At 49.0% G+C, this 18,604-nt stretch overlaps 1 protein-coding gene across 2 annotated transcripts in view; it reads left to right on the forward strand.

The window, feature by feature from the left end:
* The window catches only part of LOC135050072 (4-hydroxyphenylpyruvate dioxygenase), a 203,397-nt gene that overhangs the window by 31,747 nt on the left and 153,046 nt on the right, over positions 1 to 18,604 (forward strand). For both annotated transcript variants that reach the window (XM_063956195.1, XM_063956196.1), the window contains one exon: positions 1,267 to 1,371. In XM_063956195.1, the coding sequence (XP_063812265.1) occupies positions 1,267 to 1,371 (105 nt within the window). The remainder of the gene's footprint in view (positions 1 to 1,266; positions 1,372 to 18,604) is intronic.

Here is an 18,604-nt window from a genome sequence, read left to right on the forward strand (position 1 = left end):
CTTAACGTGGTGTTACGTTTCCTCAAGTCACCTTGGTTTGAACCACTTAAACCGGTGGAGTTGAAATACCTCACGTGGAAAGTGGTCATGTTGTTGGCGTTCGCTTCGGCGAGACGTGTTTCAGAATTGGCGGCTTTATCGCATAAAAGCCCATACTTGGTTTTTCACGTGGATAGGGCAGAGTTGAGGACTCGTCCTCACTTTCTGCCAAAAGTGGTCTCATCTTTTCATGTGAACCAACCAATTGTCGTGCCTGTGGCTACAAGGGACTTGGAGGATTCTGAGTCCCTGGATGTAGTCAGGGCTTTGAAGATTTATGTGACCAGAACGGCTCGGATCAGGAAGACTGAAGCTTTGTTTGTTCTGTATGCAGCCAACAAGGTTGGCGCCGCTGCTTCAAAGCAGACTATTGCTCGCTGGATCTGTAACACGATTCAGCAGGCGCATTCTACGGCAGGATTGCCGTTACCGAAATCGGTTAAGGCCCACTCCACAAGGAAAGTGGGCTCTTCTTGGGCGGCTGCCCGAGGGGTCTCGGCATTACAGTTGTGCCGAGCAGCTACTTGGTCGGGGACAAACACCTTTGCAAAGTTCTATAAGTTTGATACCCTGGCTGAGGAGGACCTCCTGTTTGCTCAATCGGTGCTGCAGAGTCATCCGCACTCTCCCGCCCATTTGGGAGCTTTGTTATAATCCCCATGGTCCTTACGGAGTCCCCAGCATCCACTAGGACGTTAGAGAAAATAAGATTTTACTTACCGGTAAATCTATTTCTCGTAGTCCGTAGTGGATGCTGGGCGCCCGTCCCAAGTGCGGACTTCTTCTGCAATACTTGTATATAGTTATTGCTTACATAAGGGTTATGTTATAGTTTTCGGTGATACCGTGGCTATGTTGTTGTTCATACTGTTAACTGGGTAAGTTTATCACATGTTATACGGTGTGATTGGTGTGGCTGGTATGAATCTCGCCCTTAGATTTACAAAAATCCTTCCTCGTACTGTCCATCTCCTCTGGGCACAGTTTCCCTAACTGAGGTCTGGAGGAGGGTCATAGAGGGAGGAGCCAGTGCACACCCAGAATCCAAAGCTTTCTTAAAGTGCCCTATCTCCTGCGGAGCCCGTCTATTCCCCATGGTCCTTACGGAGTCCCCAGCATCCACTACGGACTACGAGAAATAGATTTACCGGTAAGTAAAATCTTATTATAAGCTATAATAGAAAAATAAATGAAGTTGTGCATATAACAAATGGGATTCCTCTACAGGCTGCGACATTCTACTGTGACAAGATGGGATTTGAACACTTCGCCTACAAAGGCCTTGAGACCGGCAGCCGAGATGTGGTAATGCATGTCATCAAGCAGGACAAGGTAAGCAAGACACAAAATGCACAATATAAATAAGGAATAAAGACAACCAATACAGTATTGTTCTTCATCACTGAAGAAATGCAGTGAAAGGGAAAATAATATAGTAGGATATAATATACAGCATAATATAGTATAATATAATATAGTTATTTTATTTCAAAATACATTCGCCTATTACTACACAAGGTTAAAACCTTTAAAACAGAGCATGTTCTTCTTAATATGTATTCAGGGGGTTATTCCGAGTTGATCGCTCGCTAGCAACTTTTAGCAGCCGTGCAAACGCATAGTCGCCGGCCACGGGGGAGAGTATTTTCGCTTTGCAAGTGTGCGAACGCCTGTGCAGCCGAGCGCAGCAAAAACATTTTGTGCAGTTTCTGAGTAGCCCTGGACTTACTCAGCCCTTGCGATCACCTCAGTCTTTTTGGTGGCAGAATTGATGTCAGACACCCGCCCTGCAAACGCCTGGACACGCCTACGTTTTCCCAAACACTCCCAGAAAACGGTCAGTTGACACCCATAAACACCATCTTCCTGTCAATCACCTTGCGTTCGGCTATGTGAATGGAATCTTCGCTAAATCCATCGCCCAGCACTGATCCTCTTTGTACCTGTACGACGCGCCTGCGCATTGCGGTGCATACGCATGCACAGTTTTTTCGTTTTTTTTACCTGACCGCTACGCTGCGAAAATCGGCAGCGAGCGATCAACTCGGAATGACCCCCTTAATTACTTCAATATAAGACCCACTGACGATCCATTAATCCCCACCTATCTTTCACATGGATTAAATAATTCTTTCCTGTGACAAATAAAACAAGACAAAAGTAATACACCTTACAGTTACTATTTTAAGTTATGAACATGAACCTTACTTAGGGCCTATTTCAAAGGTTGTGTCACACATCGGGGATCGCGACCACCGCGCTTACCCCTGCGTATTCGCTGGCTCTCCTGGTGGCTCCGACCTCCGGTGGGTCCCGGCGTCTGGCTGGCGCTGCTCCCGGCGGTCCTCCGGAGCGTGGGCGCCGCTATTGCGCCTGGCGTCCACATAGGTGTTGTGAGCGGGTGACGTCACTTGCTCCCCTCTCCGCCAATCAGGGTGAAGCGGGAAGTTCAAAAGCGGACGCCCGTCTGTGTCCGGCGCCTGAGTATCGTCTCTCTACAGTAACGAACGCCAGCGCTCCTGGTAACAGCGTGTCTTCCTGTGGCTATACTCCAGCACCTCCTGCATCCAAGGTGTCTGCCTGCAGGCATAGTTCCCAGTGTTCTCAGTAATCAGTGTGTCTTGTGGATTGAACAAACTTTAGTCTTTCAGTTTCAGCATCGCTCACAAGTTCTTCATTTCTTCTGTGTGCTTCAACATCGCTCCCAAATCATCTCACATCGATTTCTTCAGCATCGCTCACAAGTTCTTCATTTCTTCTGTGTGTTTCAACATCGCTCCCAAATCATCTCACATCGATTTCTTCAGCATCGCTCACAAGTTTTTCATTTCTTTTGTGTGCTCCAACATCGCTCCCAAATCATCTCACATCGATTTCTCCAGCATCGCTCACAAGTTCTTAATTTCTTCTGTGTGCTTCAACATCGCTCCCAAATCATCTCACATCGATTTCTTCAGCATCGCTCACAAGTTCTTCATTTCTTCTGTGTGCTTCAACATCGCTCCCAAATCTTCTCACATCGATTTCTTCAGCATCGCTCACAAGTTCTTCATTTCTTCTGTGTGCTTCAGCATCGCTCCCAAACCTTTGTCTCATCAAGTTCTTTAGCGTTATACACAAATTATAATCGCCAAGTAGTTCTGCATGAGGAAGACATATATCCGCCCGTCCCTACTCCGGCCCAGCTGCAGTTCCTCTTCCCGACCATCGGAAGAACCCCCGAGTTCTCAACTACTTCCAACCAGGTCAGTGACAGTATACTCAGGCCCAATGGACCCGGGGGATCGCGACGCAGAGTCAAGCACTTTTCAAAGTTTGGCCTCCCGAGTTCAGAGTCAGGAGGCGGCACAGGGTCAAGTGATGCAGTATCTTCAGGAATTATCTGGTCGTCTGGATCAAATTCAAGCTACTTTGGCTTCTGTAGTTCCGGCTCCTGCTCCGGTATCTGCTCCAGTAGTTGCTTCCAGTAATGTTCAACCCTCAGCTGTAATCAGGCCGCGACTTAAGCTTCCTACTCCATCCCGCTACAATGGGAATCCTAAAAATTGCCGCGGTTTTCTAAATCAGTGTGAGGTGCACTTTGAACTTCTCTCATATAAGTTTCCCACGGATCGGTCTAAGGTGGCCTATATCATTTCCTTGCTCGAAGGTGCAGCATTGGATTGCTTCGAGTTCGACAAGGCTCCCGCTCCGTGGGACAGTACGTTGTTCAATTTCAGACCATTGCCTCGAAATTACGCTGGAACAACGATGCTCTCCGGGCCGCCTTTTGGAACGGGCTCTCTGATCGCCTGAAGGATGAGCTGGTCACTAGGGATTTGCCGGATCCACTGGAAGAATTAATCTCGCTCTGTGTCAAGGTGGACCTTCGCATGCAGGAGCGTGGAGGAGAACGTAGTCGGTCGGATCGGTCAAGGTCTCTGCTTCCTCCTCCTAGGCCAGTGGCATTACCTGCTCCGGATGAACCTATGCAAATTAACCGGTTTCGACTGTCCCCGGAAGAATGACAACGCAGACGTGACAGTAAGCTCTGTCTTTATTGTGGAGCTGCAGATCATTTAATCAAATTGTGTAAATCTCGCCCGGGAAACGGGCAGGCCTAGCTTGTTCCGGAGGAGTCAAGTTGGGAGTCACGTCCAAATCTTCTCCAATTGTGGATTGTCTACTCTCTGTGTCCCTGTTCTCCGAGCTGACTTCCAAACCCTGGTATGCCCTGTTAGACTCTGGGGCTGCAGGAAACTTTATTTCTCGTTCTTGTGCTCTGAGTTTGGGTTTGAAATTGCAGCCTGTCAAACAACCAATTATGTTGACTGCCATCAACGGTACCAAAATATCTGGTGGTCTTATTACGAGTCACACGGAGCCAATCAAGTTGCAAGTCGGGGCCTTGCATCAAGAGTTTTTAGAATTTCTAGTGATTCCGGAGATGCCACATGACCTCGTCCTTGGCTTGCCTTGGCTCAAAACCCATAATCCCCAAATTGATTGGAAGTCGTCTCAAATATTACCTTGGAGTTCCTACTGTTATTCTAATTGTCTCACACCTGTTATTCCACTCCGTGCATCTTCCGGATCTGATGAGGATCTTATTCCAGAGGTCTATCGTGAGTTTACGGATGTATTTTCTGAGCAGGCAGCCGACCGGTTACCTCCTCATAGACCGTGGGATTGTCCCATTGAGCTTGTTCCGGGGAAGATGCCACCCCGAGGACGCACGTATCCCCTATCTTTACCCGAGACCCAGGCAATGTCAGATTATATTAAATCAAATCTTCTAAAAGGGTTCATTCGGCCTTCTATCTCTCTGGCTGGAGCAGGTTTCTTTTTCGTGAAAAAAAAAGATGGGGGTCTAAGACCATGCATAGATTACCGTGGATTGAACGATATCACTATCAAGAATAGATATCCCCTGCCGCTCATCACGGAGTTATTCGATAAAGTACGAGGAGCCCGCATCTTTACAAAGCTTGACTTGAGAGGAGCCTATAACCTTATTCGCATTCGACAGGGGGACGAATGGAAAACCGCCTTTAATACCAGGGACGGGTATTACGAATACCTGGTGATGCCGTTCGGGCTCAGTAATGCTCCTGCTGTGTTCCAAGGATTTGTAAATGAAATCTTTCGTGATCTGTTATACCAAAGTGTAGTAGTGTACCTGGATGACATTCTAATATTTTCCAAGAATCTTGTGGAGCACAGGATACAGGTTAAGGAGGTTCTACGCCGGCTACGTAGGAATCATCTCTATGGCAAGATTTCCAAATGTACCTTTGAGGTTCCTTCAATTCCATTTCTCGGTTACATCATCTTGGGCACAGAGCTCCGTATGGATCTGGAGAAACTCACAGCCATCCGGGACTGGACTCGGCCTCTCTCCTTGAAAGCAGTACAAAGGTTCTTGGGCTTTGCTAACTACTATAGGAAGTTTATTAAGGGATTTTCCACCATTGTTGCTCCCATTACTGCATTGACCAAAAAGGGTTCCAATCCAAGTCTTTGGTCCTCCGAAGCTATGGAAGCGTTTGCCCAGCTGAAATTAGCCTTCATGTCTGCCCCGGTACTACAACAGCCAAATTTCAAGGAACCGTTCTTCCTGGAAGTCGATGCCTCTTCGGTTGGAGTTGGGGCCGTCCTTTCTCAGTATTCTTCTGATGGGAAATTGCATCCATGTGGTTTCCACTGTCGAAAATTTTCTCCTGCGGAACGGAATTACACAATAGGAGATCAAGAGCTTTTGGCAATTAAATCTGCTTTGGAGGAATGGAGATACTTATTGGAAGGTGCTAAACATTTAATTACTATCTACACCGATCACAAGAATTTATTATACATAAAAACCGCCCAATGTCTGAATCCCCGTCAGGCCAGATGGGTGCTCTTCTTCACTCGGTTTTCATTTGTCATGAAGTACCGGGCTGGATCCCTTAATGCTAAAGCTGACGCTCTGTCTCGTTCTTTGTCTGCCTCGGATGAAGAGAATTCTTTAGAGAAAAGTTTAATTCTCAGTCCAGTCTCCATTTCCGCAGCTCCAACGTCCCTAGATCCTCCTTCTGGGAGAATGTCCGTGCCAGCTGAGTTCCGACCAAGATTGCTTCGATGGGCCAATGTTTCTAGTTCTCCGGTCACCCGGGCGCTCAAAAGATGTTTGAATTCCTACGAAGATCTTATTGGTGGGACACTATGAGAAGAGATATACAGGACTATGTTAATTCTTGTCCACAATGTACCCAACATAAAATTCCTTGTTTACCTCCAGTCGGGTTGCTTCGTCCTTTGTCCATTCCTGGTAAACCATGGGCCCATATTTCCATGGACTTCATCACCGACTTTCCCCTTTCCAAGGGTTGTAATACCATTTGGGTAATTGTGGATCGTTTTTCAAAGATGGCACATTTTGTTCCGTTGACAGGTCTTCCAACGGCTCCCAAGTTGGCTTTACTATTCATCCGAGAACACTTTCGTTTACATGGGTTACCACAGGAAATAGTCTCTGACCGGGGAGTACAGTTTACTACAAGATTCTGGAGGGCTCTTTGTTCTGCCTTACAAATAAAACTCAAGTTCTCATCAGCTTACCATCCACAGACCAATGGACAAACCGAACGAGTCAACCAGGATTTAGAGACTTTTCTCTGCATTTATCTTTCTCCCTCACAAGACAACTGGGTGGAACTTTTACCCTGGGCCGAGTTTGCCCATAATCATCTGTATCACTCTTCCTCTGGCGAGTATCCATTTTTCATCAACTATGGATTCCATCCACGAATTCCAGAGTTACCACTCCTTCCTTCAGAGGATGTTCCTGCAGTTGCTTCCACCTTACAACACTTCAGTCAAGTCTGGAGTAAGGTTCATGCTAACCTCAAGAGGATCTCTGCTCGATACAAATTCTTTGCGGATAAAAGACGACGGGCAGCTCCTCAATATAAAGTCGGCGACAGGGTATGGCTTTCCACCCGTAATCTCCATCTCAGGGTACCCACTATGAAATTTGCTCCGAGGTTCATCAGTCCCTATCCAGTCTTGCAAGTCCTAAATCCTGTAGTTTGCAAGTTGGGTTTGCCCTCACACCTTCGGATACCAAATTCCTTCCATGTTTCTCTTCTACGATCTCTCATCCTAAATCGTTTTCACTCAGAGTCCCCTAGTCCAGTCTCGGTAGAGACCGAGGTTGGAACAGAATTTGAGATCAAAACAATTCTTGACTCTCGTTACTATCACAAGAATCTTCAATATTTAGTAGAGTGGAAAGGCTACGGTCCTAAAGAGAGATGTTGGGTAAAAGCTTCTGAAGTCATTGCTCCTCGACTAGTTCGGATCTTCCACTCCAAGCATCCAACAAAGCCAGAAAAGTGTCCGGGGGCCACTCCTGAAGGAGGGGGTACTGTCACACATCGGGGATCGCGGACCTCCGGAGCGTGGGCGCTGCCATTTGCGCCTGGCGTACACATAGGTGTTGTGAGCGGGTGACGTCACTTGCTCCCCTCTCCGCCAATCAGGGTGAAGTGGGAAGTTCAAAAGCGGACGCCCGTCTGTGTCCGGTCCCTGAGTATCGTCTCTCTACAGTAACGAACGCCAGTGCTCCTGGTAACAGCGTGTCTTCCTGTGGCTATACTCCAGCACCTCCTGCATCTAAGGTGTCTGCCTGCAGGCATAGTTCCCAGTGTTCTCAGTAATCAGTGTGTCTTGTGGATTGAACAAACTTTAGTCTTTCAGTTTCAGCATCGCTCACAAGTTCTTAATTTCTTCTGTGTGCTTCAACATCGCTCCCAAATCATCTCACATCGATTTCTTCAGCATCGCTCACAAGTTCTTAATTTCTTCTGTGTGTTTCAACATCACTTCCAAATCATCTCACATCAATTTCTTAAGCATCGCTCACAAGTTCTTCATTTCTTTTGTGTGCTCCAACATCGCTCCCAAATCATCTCACATCGATTTCTCCAGCATCGTTCACAAATTCTTCATTTCTTCTGTGTGCTTCAACATCGCTCCCAAATCTTCTCACATCGATTTCTTCAGCATCGCTCACAAGTTCTTCATTCCTTCTGTGTGTTTCAACATCGCTCACAAGTTCTTCATTTCTTCTGTGTGCTTCAGCATCGCTCCCAAACCTATGTCTCATCAAGTTCTTTAGCGTTATACACAAATTATAATCGCCAAGTAGTTCTGCATGAGGAAGACCTATATCCGCCCGTCCCTACTCCGGCCCAGCTGCAGTTCCTCTTCCCGACCATCGGAAGAACCCCCGAGTTCTCAACTTCTTCCAAACATGTCAGTGACACGTTGATTGCAAAAGAACATTTTCCTCTAATGTGTAAAACCATGTGTACTGCAGGGGGGGGGGGGGGGGGGGGCAGATATAACATGTGCAGAGAGAATTAGATTTGGGTGGGTTATATTGTCTCTGCGCAGGGTAAATACTGGCTGCTTTATTTTTACACTGCAATTTAGATTTCAGTTTGAACACACCCCAGTGCACATGGGCCCTCATTCCGACTTGTTCGCTCGCTAGCCGCTTTTCGCAGCAGTACACACGCTAAGCTGCCGCCCTCTGGGAGTGTATCTTAGCTTAGCAGAATTGCGAACGAAGTATTCGCAATATTGCGAAAAGATTTTTCTGTGCAGTTTCTGAGTAGCTCGAGACTTACTCTTCCAGTGCGATCAGTTCAGTGCTTGTCGTTCCTGGTTTGACGTCACAAACACACCCAGCGTTCGCCCAGACACTCCCCCGTTTCTCCAGCCACTCCCGCGTTTTTCCCAGAAACGGCAGCGTTTTTTCACACACTCCCATAAAACGGCCTGTTTCCGCCCAGAAACACCCACTTCCTGTCAATCACACTCCGAACACCAGAACGAAGAAAAAACCTTGTAATGCCGTGAGTAAAATACCAAACTTCTTAGCAAATTTACTTGGCGCAGTTGCAGTGCGAACATTGCGCATGCGCAATTAGCGGAAAATCGCTGCAATGCGAAAAAAATTACAGAGCGAACAACTCGGAATGAGGGCCATGGTTTTGCCCATTAGAGGAATATGTTCTTTTGCAATCAACCTTGAATTTGGCCCTTAATCTACTAAACAGCGTCATTGTAGAGGATAATTTATAATTAACTGGTTATTATAACATTATTTTATAGAGGTGCATTTAACACAATACTCTTCCCCAACAGTTGATACGAACCTTACAACACATTAATATATTAAATAATATGTGTACATTAATATGATATATTAATATATCAATAGTAGGATTGCATGTAATAATTTTTTATCACTAAATTAGAATTTTGTTAATAGCCCTCTGTGCAGGCCCGGCGCTACTCGCTCAGCGAAGGGATGCAGTGCAGGGAGGCGCCAGGGTTGGAGAGGCGCTGTCCCTGCACTCAGGGCCGGTGCTAAGGTGTTCGGCGCCCTCCTGCAAACTCTAAATTTTGCGCCCTCCTACAAATACAGATGTGGCTCTCTGATTCTAGCCACGCGCAGTGGCATCACGCTTGCGACTAGCTGCGGAAATCTGGATCCGAGACGTGGTTTATCAGGGATTTTGTTTCACCTGCCTCAATCAGGAGAAACGAAATCCCAGGGAACAGTCCTGTAGCAAACACAGCGCATCAGCAAGGTATTATGTTACCCAGGGCAAATAAAAAAAAGCGCCCCTTAAATTGTAATTTCAAATTCTGGCTGAATTTTCATAGTCTATAAGTACTCAAATAAACATACATTGCAATACAGTGCCCTCTCCATGTTATCTCTTCATAGTTCCTCCCTAGTCTGTACTCTTGTCATACTGTAGTTCCCCCCCATAGTTGACCATAAGTCCTGGATATTCCTTCCCTGTGTGACTGCTCCCCAGCCTCGCAGGCTGGCATCCGTGGTTACCAGGACCCAGTCCTGAATGCCGAATCTGCAGCTCCTCAATATAAAGTCGGCGACAGGGTATGGCTTTCCACCCGTAATCTCCATCTCAGGGTACCCACTATGAAATTTGCTCCGAGGTTCATCAGTCCCTATCCAGTCTTGCAAGTCCTAAATCCTGTAGTTTGCAAGTTGGGTTTGCCCTCACACCTTCGGATACCAAATTCCTTCCATGTTTCTCTTCTACGATCTCTCATCCTAAATCGTTTTCACTCAGAGTCCCCTAGTCCAGTCTCGGTAGAGACCGAGGTTGGAATAGAATTTGAGATCAAAACAATTCTTGACTCTCGTTACTATCACAAGAATCTTCAATATTTAGTAGAGTGGAAAGGCTACGGTCCTAAAGAGAGATGTTGGGTAAAAGCTTCTGAAGTCATTGCTCCTCGACTAGTTCGGATCTTCCACTCCAAGCATCCAACAAAGCCAGAAAAGTGTCCGGGGGCCACTCCTGAAGGAGGGGGTACTGTCACACATCGGGGATCGCGGACCTCCGGAGCGTGGGCGCTGCCATTTGCGCCTGGCGTACACATAGGTGTTGTGAGCGGGTGACGTCACTTGCTCCCCTCTCCGCCAATCAGGGTGAAGCGGGAAGTTCAAAAGCGGACGCCCGTCTGTGTCCGGTCCCTGAGTATCGTCTCTCTACAGTAACGAACGCCAGTGCTCCTGGTAACAGCGTGTCTTCCTGTGGCTATACTCCAGCACCTCCTGCATCTAAGGTGTCTGCCTGCAGGCATAGTTCCCAGTGTTCTCAGTAATCAGTGTGTCTTGTGGATTGAACAAACTTTAGTCTTTCAGTTTCAGCATCGCTCACAAGTTCTTAATTTCTTCTGTGTGCTTCAACATCGCTCCCAAATCATCTCACATCGATTTCTTCAGCATCGCTCACAAGTTCTTCATTTCTTCTGTGTGTTTCAACATCACTTCCAAATCATCTCACATCAAACTCAAGGTCCTCCTCAGCCAGGGTATCAAACTTGTAGAACTTAGCAAATGTGTTTGAACCCGACCAAGTAGCAGCTCGGCAAAGCTGTAAAGCCGAGACCCCTCGGGCAGCCGCCCAAGAAGAGCCCACCTTCCTTGTGGAATGGGCTTTTACTGATTTTGGATGCGGCAATCCAGCCGCAGAGTGAGCCAGCTGAATCGTGCTACAGATCCAGCGAGCAATAGTCTGCTTCGAAGCAGGAGCGCCAACCTTGTTGGCTGCATACAGAATAAACAGCGAGTCAGACTTTCTGACTCCCGCCGTTCTGGAAACATAAATTTTCAAAGCACGGACTACGTCCAGCAACTTGGAATCCTCCAAGTCCCTAGTAGCCGCAGGCACTACAATAGGTTGGTTCAAATGAAACGATGATACCACCTTAGGGAGAAATTGGGGACGAGTCCTCAATTGTGCCCTGTCCATATGGAAGATCAGATAGGGGCTTTTACATGACAAAGCCGCCAATTCTGACACACGCCTAGCCGAAGCTAAGGCCAATAGCATGACCACTTTCCACGTGAGATATTTTAGCTCCACGGTCTTAAGTGGCTCAAACCAGTGGGATTTCAGGAAATGCAACACAACGTTAAGATCCCAAGGTGCCACTGGTGGCACAAAAGGAGGCTGAATATGCAGCACTCCCTTTACAAACGTCTGAACCTCAGGCAGTGAAACCAGTTCTTTTTGAAAGAAAATGGATAGGGCCGAGATCTGAACCTTTATGGACCCTAATTTGAGGCCCATAGTCACACCTGACTGTAGGAAATGCAGAAAACGACCCAACTGGAAGTCCTCTGTAGGGGCCTTCCTGGCCTCACACCAAGCAACATATTTCCGCCATATGCGGTGATAATGCTTTGCTGTCGCATCCTTCCTAGCTCTTATCAGCGTAGGAATTACTTCATCCGGTATACCCTTTTCCGCTAGGATCCGGCGTTCAACCGCCATGCCGTCAAACGCAGCTGCAGTAAGTCTTGGAACAGACAGGGCCCCTGCTGCAACAGGTCCTGTCTGAGAGGCAGAGGCCATGGGTCCTCTGTGACCATCTCTTGAAGTTCTGGGTACCAAGTCCTTCTTGGCCAATCCGGAACAATGAGTATTGTTCTCACTCCTCTTTTTCTTACTATTCTCGGTACCTTGGGTATGAGAGGAAGAGGAGGAAACACATATACCGACTGGAACACCCACGGAGTTACCAGTGCGTCCACAGCTATCGCCTGAGGGTCCCTTGACCTGGCGCAATATTTTTTTAGCTTTTTGTTTAGGCGGGACGCCATCATGTCCACCTGTGGCCGTTCCCACCGATTTGCAATCTGCTCGAAGACTTCTTGATGAAGTCCCCACTCTCCCGGGTGGAGGTCGTGCCTGCTGAGGAAGTCTGCTTCCCAGTTGTCCACTCCCGGAATGAATACTGCTGACAGTGCTTGTACGTGATTCTCCGCCCAACGAAGAATCCTTGTGGCTTCCGCCATCGCCACCCTGCTTCTTGTGCCGCCCTGTCGGTTTACATGGGCGACTGCAGTGATGTTGTTTGACTGAATCAGCACTGGTTGGTCTCGAAGCAGGGGCTCCGCTTGACTCAGGGCGTTGTATATGGCCCTTAATTCCAGTATGTTTATGTGCAGACGAGTCTCCTGACTTGACCACAGCCCCTGGAAGTTTCTTCCCTGAGTGACTGCCCCCCATCCGCGGAGGCTTGCATCCGTGGTCACCAGGACCCAGTCCTGTATGCCGAACCTGCGGCCCTCGAGAAGATGAGCACTCTGCAGCCACCACAGAAGAGACACCCTGTCCCTCGGGGACAGGGCGATCAGCCGATGCATCTGAAGATGCGATCCGGACCACTTGTCCAACAGATCCCACTGAAAGATCCTGGCATGGAACCTGCCGAAAGGAATGGCTTCGTATGACGCTACCATCTTTCCCAGGACTCGCGTGCAGTGATGCACCGACACCTGCTTTGGTTTCAGGAGATCCCTGACTATGGTCACTAACTCCTGAGCCTTCTCCTCCGGGAGAAATACCTTCTTCTGTTCTGTGTCCAGAATCATGCCCAGGAAGGGCAGACGCGTCGTAGGAATCAGCTGCGACTTTGGAATATTCAGAATCCAGCCGTGCCGTAGCAACACTTCCTGAGAGTGCGCTACGCTGACCAACAACTGCTCTCTGGACCTCGCCTTTATGAGGAGATCATCCAAGTACGGGATAACTGTAACTCCTTGCTTCCGGAGAAGTACCATCATCTCCGCCATTACCTTGGTAAAGACTCTCGGTGCCGTGGATAGACCAAACGGCAACGCCTGGAATTGGTAATGACAGTCCTGTACCACAAACCTGAGGTACTCCTGGTGAGGCGGATAAATTGGGACATGCAAGTACGCATCCTTGATGTCCAGGGATACCATAAAATCCCCCTCTTCCAGGCTGGCAATGACCGCTCTGAGCGATTCTATTTTGAACCTGAACTTTTTCATGTAAATGTTCAAGGATTTTAAATTTAGAATGGGTCTTACCGATCCGTCCGGTTTCGGTACCGCAAACAGTGTGGAATAGTAACCCCTTCCCTGCTGAAGGGGGGGTACCATTATTATCACTTGCTGGAGGTACAGCTTGTGAATAGCCGTCAGGACTATCTCCCTTCCCGTGGGAGAAGCTGGCAAGGCGGATTTTAGGTAACGGTGAGGGGGCGTCTCTTCGAATTCCAGCTTGTATCCCTGAGATACAATTTGTATAGCCCAAGGATCCACTTGTGAGTGAACCCACTGGTTGCAGAAATTTCGGAGACGCGCCCCCACCGCTCCTGGCTCCGCCTGTGGAGCCCCAGCGTCATGCGGTGGACTTAGTGGAAGCAGGGGAGGACTTTTGTTCCTGAGAACTGGCTGCATGGTGCAGCTTCTTTCCTCTACCCCTGCCTCTGGCAAGAAAGGATGCACCTCTGACTCTCTTGCTTTTTTGAGAACGAAAGGACTGCATTTGGTAATACAGTGCTTTCTTAGGCTGTGAGGAAACCTGTGGCAAGAAAGTCGACTTTCCAGCTGTCGCTGTGGATACGAGGTCCGAGAGACCGTCCCCAAACAGTTCCTCACCCTTATAAGGCAAAACCTCCATGTGTTTTTTAGAGTCGGCATCCCCTGTCCATTGCCGAGTCCATAAGACCCTCCTGGCAGAAATGGACATTGCATTTATTCGAGAGCCCAGCAGGCAAATGTCCCTCTGGGCATCCCGCATATATAAGACGACGTCTTTAATATGGCTAAGTGTTAGCAATACGGTATCCCTGTCCAGGGTATCCAACCCCTCTGACAGAGTATCTGTCCATGCTGCAACAGCACTGCACATCCAAGCTGAAGCAATAGCCGGTCTCAGTAGAGTACCAGAGTGTGTATACACAGACTTCAAGATACCTTCCTGCTTCCTATCCGCAGGTTCCTTTAGGGCGGCCATATCCTGAGACGGCAGGGCCACTCTTTTAGATAAGCGCGTCAGGGCCTTGTCAACCTTAGGGGAGGATTCCCAGCGTAACCTATCCGTTGGCGGGAAAGGGTACGCCATTAGTATTCTCTTGGGAATCACCACTTTCTTATCAGGGGAAGACCACGCTTCTTCACATAACTCATTTAATTCATGTGACGGGGGAAAAGTCACTGGCTGCTTTTTCTCCCCAAACATATTTACCCTCTTGTCAGGGACAGGGTCAGCCTCTGAAATGTGTAATACATTTTTCATTGCAATAATCATGTATCGGATGGCCTTAGTCATTTTGGGCTGTAATAGTGCCTCATCCTCGTCGACGCTGGAGTCGGACTCCGTGTCGACATCTGTGTCAACCAACTGAGATAGTGGGCGTTTTTGAGACGCTGACGGCCTCTGAGGCGCCTGGGCAGGCCCGGGTTGAGAGCCCGGCTGTCCCCCGGCAGCAACATAATCAAATCTCTTATGTAATGAGTTTACATTGTCATTTAAGACCTTCCACATATCCATCCAATCAGGTGTCGGCACCGACGGGGGCGACAGCACATTTTTCTGCACTTGCTCCGCCTCCACGTAACCCTCCTCATCAAACATGTCGACACAGCCGTACCGACACACAGCACACACACAGGGAATGCTCTGACTGAGGACAGGACCCCACAAGGTCTATGGGGAGACAGAGAAAGAGTATGCCAGCACACACCACACCGCTATATACACAGGGATACACACTACCAGAAGTGAATTTTTCCCAATAGCTGCTGTATCAATACACCTTTTGCCTAAATTTATGTGCCCCCCCTCTCTTTTTACCCTCTTAGTGCCAGGAGACTGCAGGGGAGAGCCTGGGGAGCGTCCTTCCAGCGGAGCTGTGCAGAGAAATGGCGCTGGTGTGCTGAGGAAGAAGGCCCCGCCCCCTCAGCGGCAGGCTTCTGTCCCGCTGTTTCTGACTAAAAAATGGCGGGGGTTTTACACATATACAGTCACAGACTGTATTATGTGTCTTTTTTATGCCAAAGGTATTCTTATTGCTGCCCAGGGCGCCCCCCCCAGCGCCCTGCACCCTACAGTGACCGGAGTGTGTGGTGTGCAGTGGGAGCAATGGCGCACAGCTGCGGTGCTGTGCGCTACCTTAATGAAGACAGGAGTCTTCAGCCGCCGATTTCATCACCAACTTCTGATCTTCTGGCTCTGCGAGGGGGACGGCGGCGCAGCTCCGGGAACGGACGACCGAGGACCTTTGCCTGTGTTCGAACCCTCTGGAGCTAATGGTGTCCAGTAGCCTAAGAAGCGCAACCTAGCTGTGAACAGGTAGGTTTGCTTCTCTCCCCTCGGTCCCACGTAGCAGTGAGTCTGTTGCCAGCAGATCTCACTGAAAATAAAAAACCTAACATTACTTTCTTTACTAGCAGGCTCAGGAGAGCCCACTAGGTGCATCCGGCTCTGGCCGGGCACAGATTCTAACTGAGTTCTGGAGGAGGGGCATAGAGGGAGGAGCCAGTGCACACCAGCTAGTACCTAATCTTTCTTTTAGAGTGCCCAGTCTCCTGCGGAGCCCGTCTATTCCCCATGGTCCTTACGGAGTCCCCAGCATCCACTAGGACGTCAGAGAAATATAGGGGCGTGGCTTCATGGGGAAGGGGTGTGGCCACAAAATAATTCCAATTCATATTACAGTGCACAGTAGTCTCCATTATTCAAATTACGCCGCACAGTAGCGCCACTACACCAGGTAGAGCCCCTTTTACACATTACGGCGGATAGATTCCCCTTTTTACACATTACTGCAGACAGTCCCCCTTTTTACACATTACGGCAGCCAGTCCCCCTTTTTACACATTACAGCAGACATAGGCCCTCATTCCGAGTTGTTCGCTCACTAGCTGCTTTTAGCAGCAGTGCACACGCTAGGCCGCCGCCCTCTGGGAGTGTATCGAAAGAGTAGCAGTTCTGCTATTAAATAATTTCCTGCAGTTTCTGAGTAGCTCCAGACCTACTCCTAGATTACGATCATCTCAGTCCGTTTAGTTCCTGGTTTGACGTCACAAACACGCCCTGCGTTCGGCCAGCCACTCCCCCGTTTCTCCAGCCACTCCTACGTTTTAGCCTGACACGCCTGTGTTTTTTAGCACACTCCCGGAAAACGCTCAGTTACCTCCCAGAAACATCCACTTCCTGTCAATCACTCACCGATCAGCAGAGCGACTGAAAAGCGTCGCTCGGACCTGTGTAAAATTGCATAGTTTTGTGTGAAGATACTTAGCGCGTGCGCCCTGCGGCCCATATGCATGCGCAGAATCGCCCATTTTTAGCCTGATCACTATTCTGCTAAAAACGGCAGCGAGCGAACAACTCGGAATGACCACCATAGTTCCCCTTTTTACACATTACAGCAGACAGAGTCCCCTTATTTACACATTACGGCAGACAGAGTCCCCTTATTTTACACATTACGGCAGACAGCGTCCCCATTTTACACATTACGGCAGTGTCCCCCTTTTTACACATTAAGGCAGACAGCGTCCCTTTTTTACACATTACGGCAGTGTCCCCCTTTTTACACATTAAGGCAGACAGCGTCCCCTTTTTACACATTAAGGCAGACAGCGTCCCCATTTTTACACATTACGGCAGACAGCGTCCCTATTTTTACACATTACGGCAGACAGCATCCCCCTTTTTACACATTACGGCAGACAGCGTCCCCTTTTTACACATTACGGCAGACAGCGTCCACTTTTTACACAGTACGGCAGACTGCGTCCCCTTTTTACACAGATCGGCAGACAGAACAGATAGATAGATAGATAGATAGATAGATAGATAGATAGATAGATAGACAGACAGACAGATAGATACTTACCATCTCTCCACTGGCTCAGGCAGTCAGGCTCCTCGGTGTTGGCAGCTCTGGAGGCAGGGGAGAAGGAGGAGGAAGGAGGGGGACACGGGAGCCGCAGCAAGGCAGTGTAATTGCTGCCGGTGCCGCATGCAGCTGTCCCTTTCCTTCCGCATTGGCTGACAACCGCCGCTGTGTATGCTGGGATGAGGAAAGCGCATCCCAGCATTCACAGCAGTGCCGACCAGTCAATGTGAAAGGAGAGGGACAGCTGCAGCGGCGCCGCTACCAATTACATAGCACTGCTGCGGCTCCGGAGTCCCCCTCACTCCTCCTCCTCCTCTGCCCCCGGAGATGTTCCTCTCCTCCTCCGGCGCACACAGCACAGGCGGCTTGTAATGAGTCAATTTGATTCATTACAAGCCGCTGATTTGGAATTCGGGCAGTTGCGCCCTCGGGGGCGACTGCGCTGTGTGCCAGGCACACCTGGCACACGTATTTACGGCTCTGCATTATATACACACTGACACTACACAGGGGTCCATTATATACACACTGACACTACACAGGGGTCCATTATATACACACTGACACCACACAGGGGTCCATTATATAAACACAGACACTTTATAACGTTCATGCACACTCACAAATTGATAGTATATATCCTTTATATGCTATCGCGGGTAGGGGGGAACATCTATTGTTATTAGGACTGGTGGGCTGGAGATAAATACTCTCTTACCGCCGGTCCTTCCGATCCTCTTCCACTCTGCCTCCATTGCTACGATCCCGGGCTGACAGGAATGCCCATTTCCGCCACAGGCACGCTGCTACCCAGATGTGTGTGTGGTTTATGGCTGTCATGGATGCAGGCGGGGGGGAAGGGGGGTGGGGGGGTGGAGAGGTTTGCGCAGTGATTGTGCACCGCACGCTTGTAAAAGTATGCAGGGTTGGGAACTGGGAGTGAGGCAGTGAGTGCTGACAGGGATGGTGTGGAGAAGGCGAGGAGCAGACGCAGACATATGGGGAGGGGATGATGGCTGCAGCCTCAGGGAGACTGGTTTTGAATGCTGGATGACACTCTACATGAGTCTGGTCCTGTGTAGCTCCGCCCCCCGAGGTCCTGTGTAGCTCCGCCCCTGAGGTCCCGTGTAGCTCCGCCCCCTGAAGTCCCGTGTAGCTCCGTCCCCATGAGGTCCCGTGTAGCCTCTAGAGATGAGCGCCTGAAATTTTTCGGGTTTTGTGTTTTGGTTTTGGGTTCGGTTCCGCGGCCGTGTTTTGGGTTCGACCGCGTTTTGGCAAAACCTCACCGAATTTTTTTTGTCGGATTCGGGTGTGTTTTGGATTCGGG

This window comes from Pseudophryne corroboree, chromosome 2 (assembly GCF_028390025.1).
Source record: "Pseudophryne corroboree isolate aPseCor3 chromosome 2, aPseCor3.hap2, whole genome shotgun sequence".
NCBI lineage: Eukaryota > Metazoa > Chordata > Amphibia > Anura > Myobatrachidae > Pseudophryne > Pseudophryne corroboree.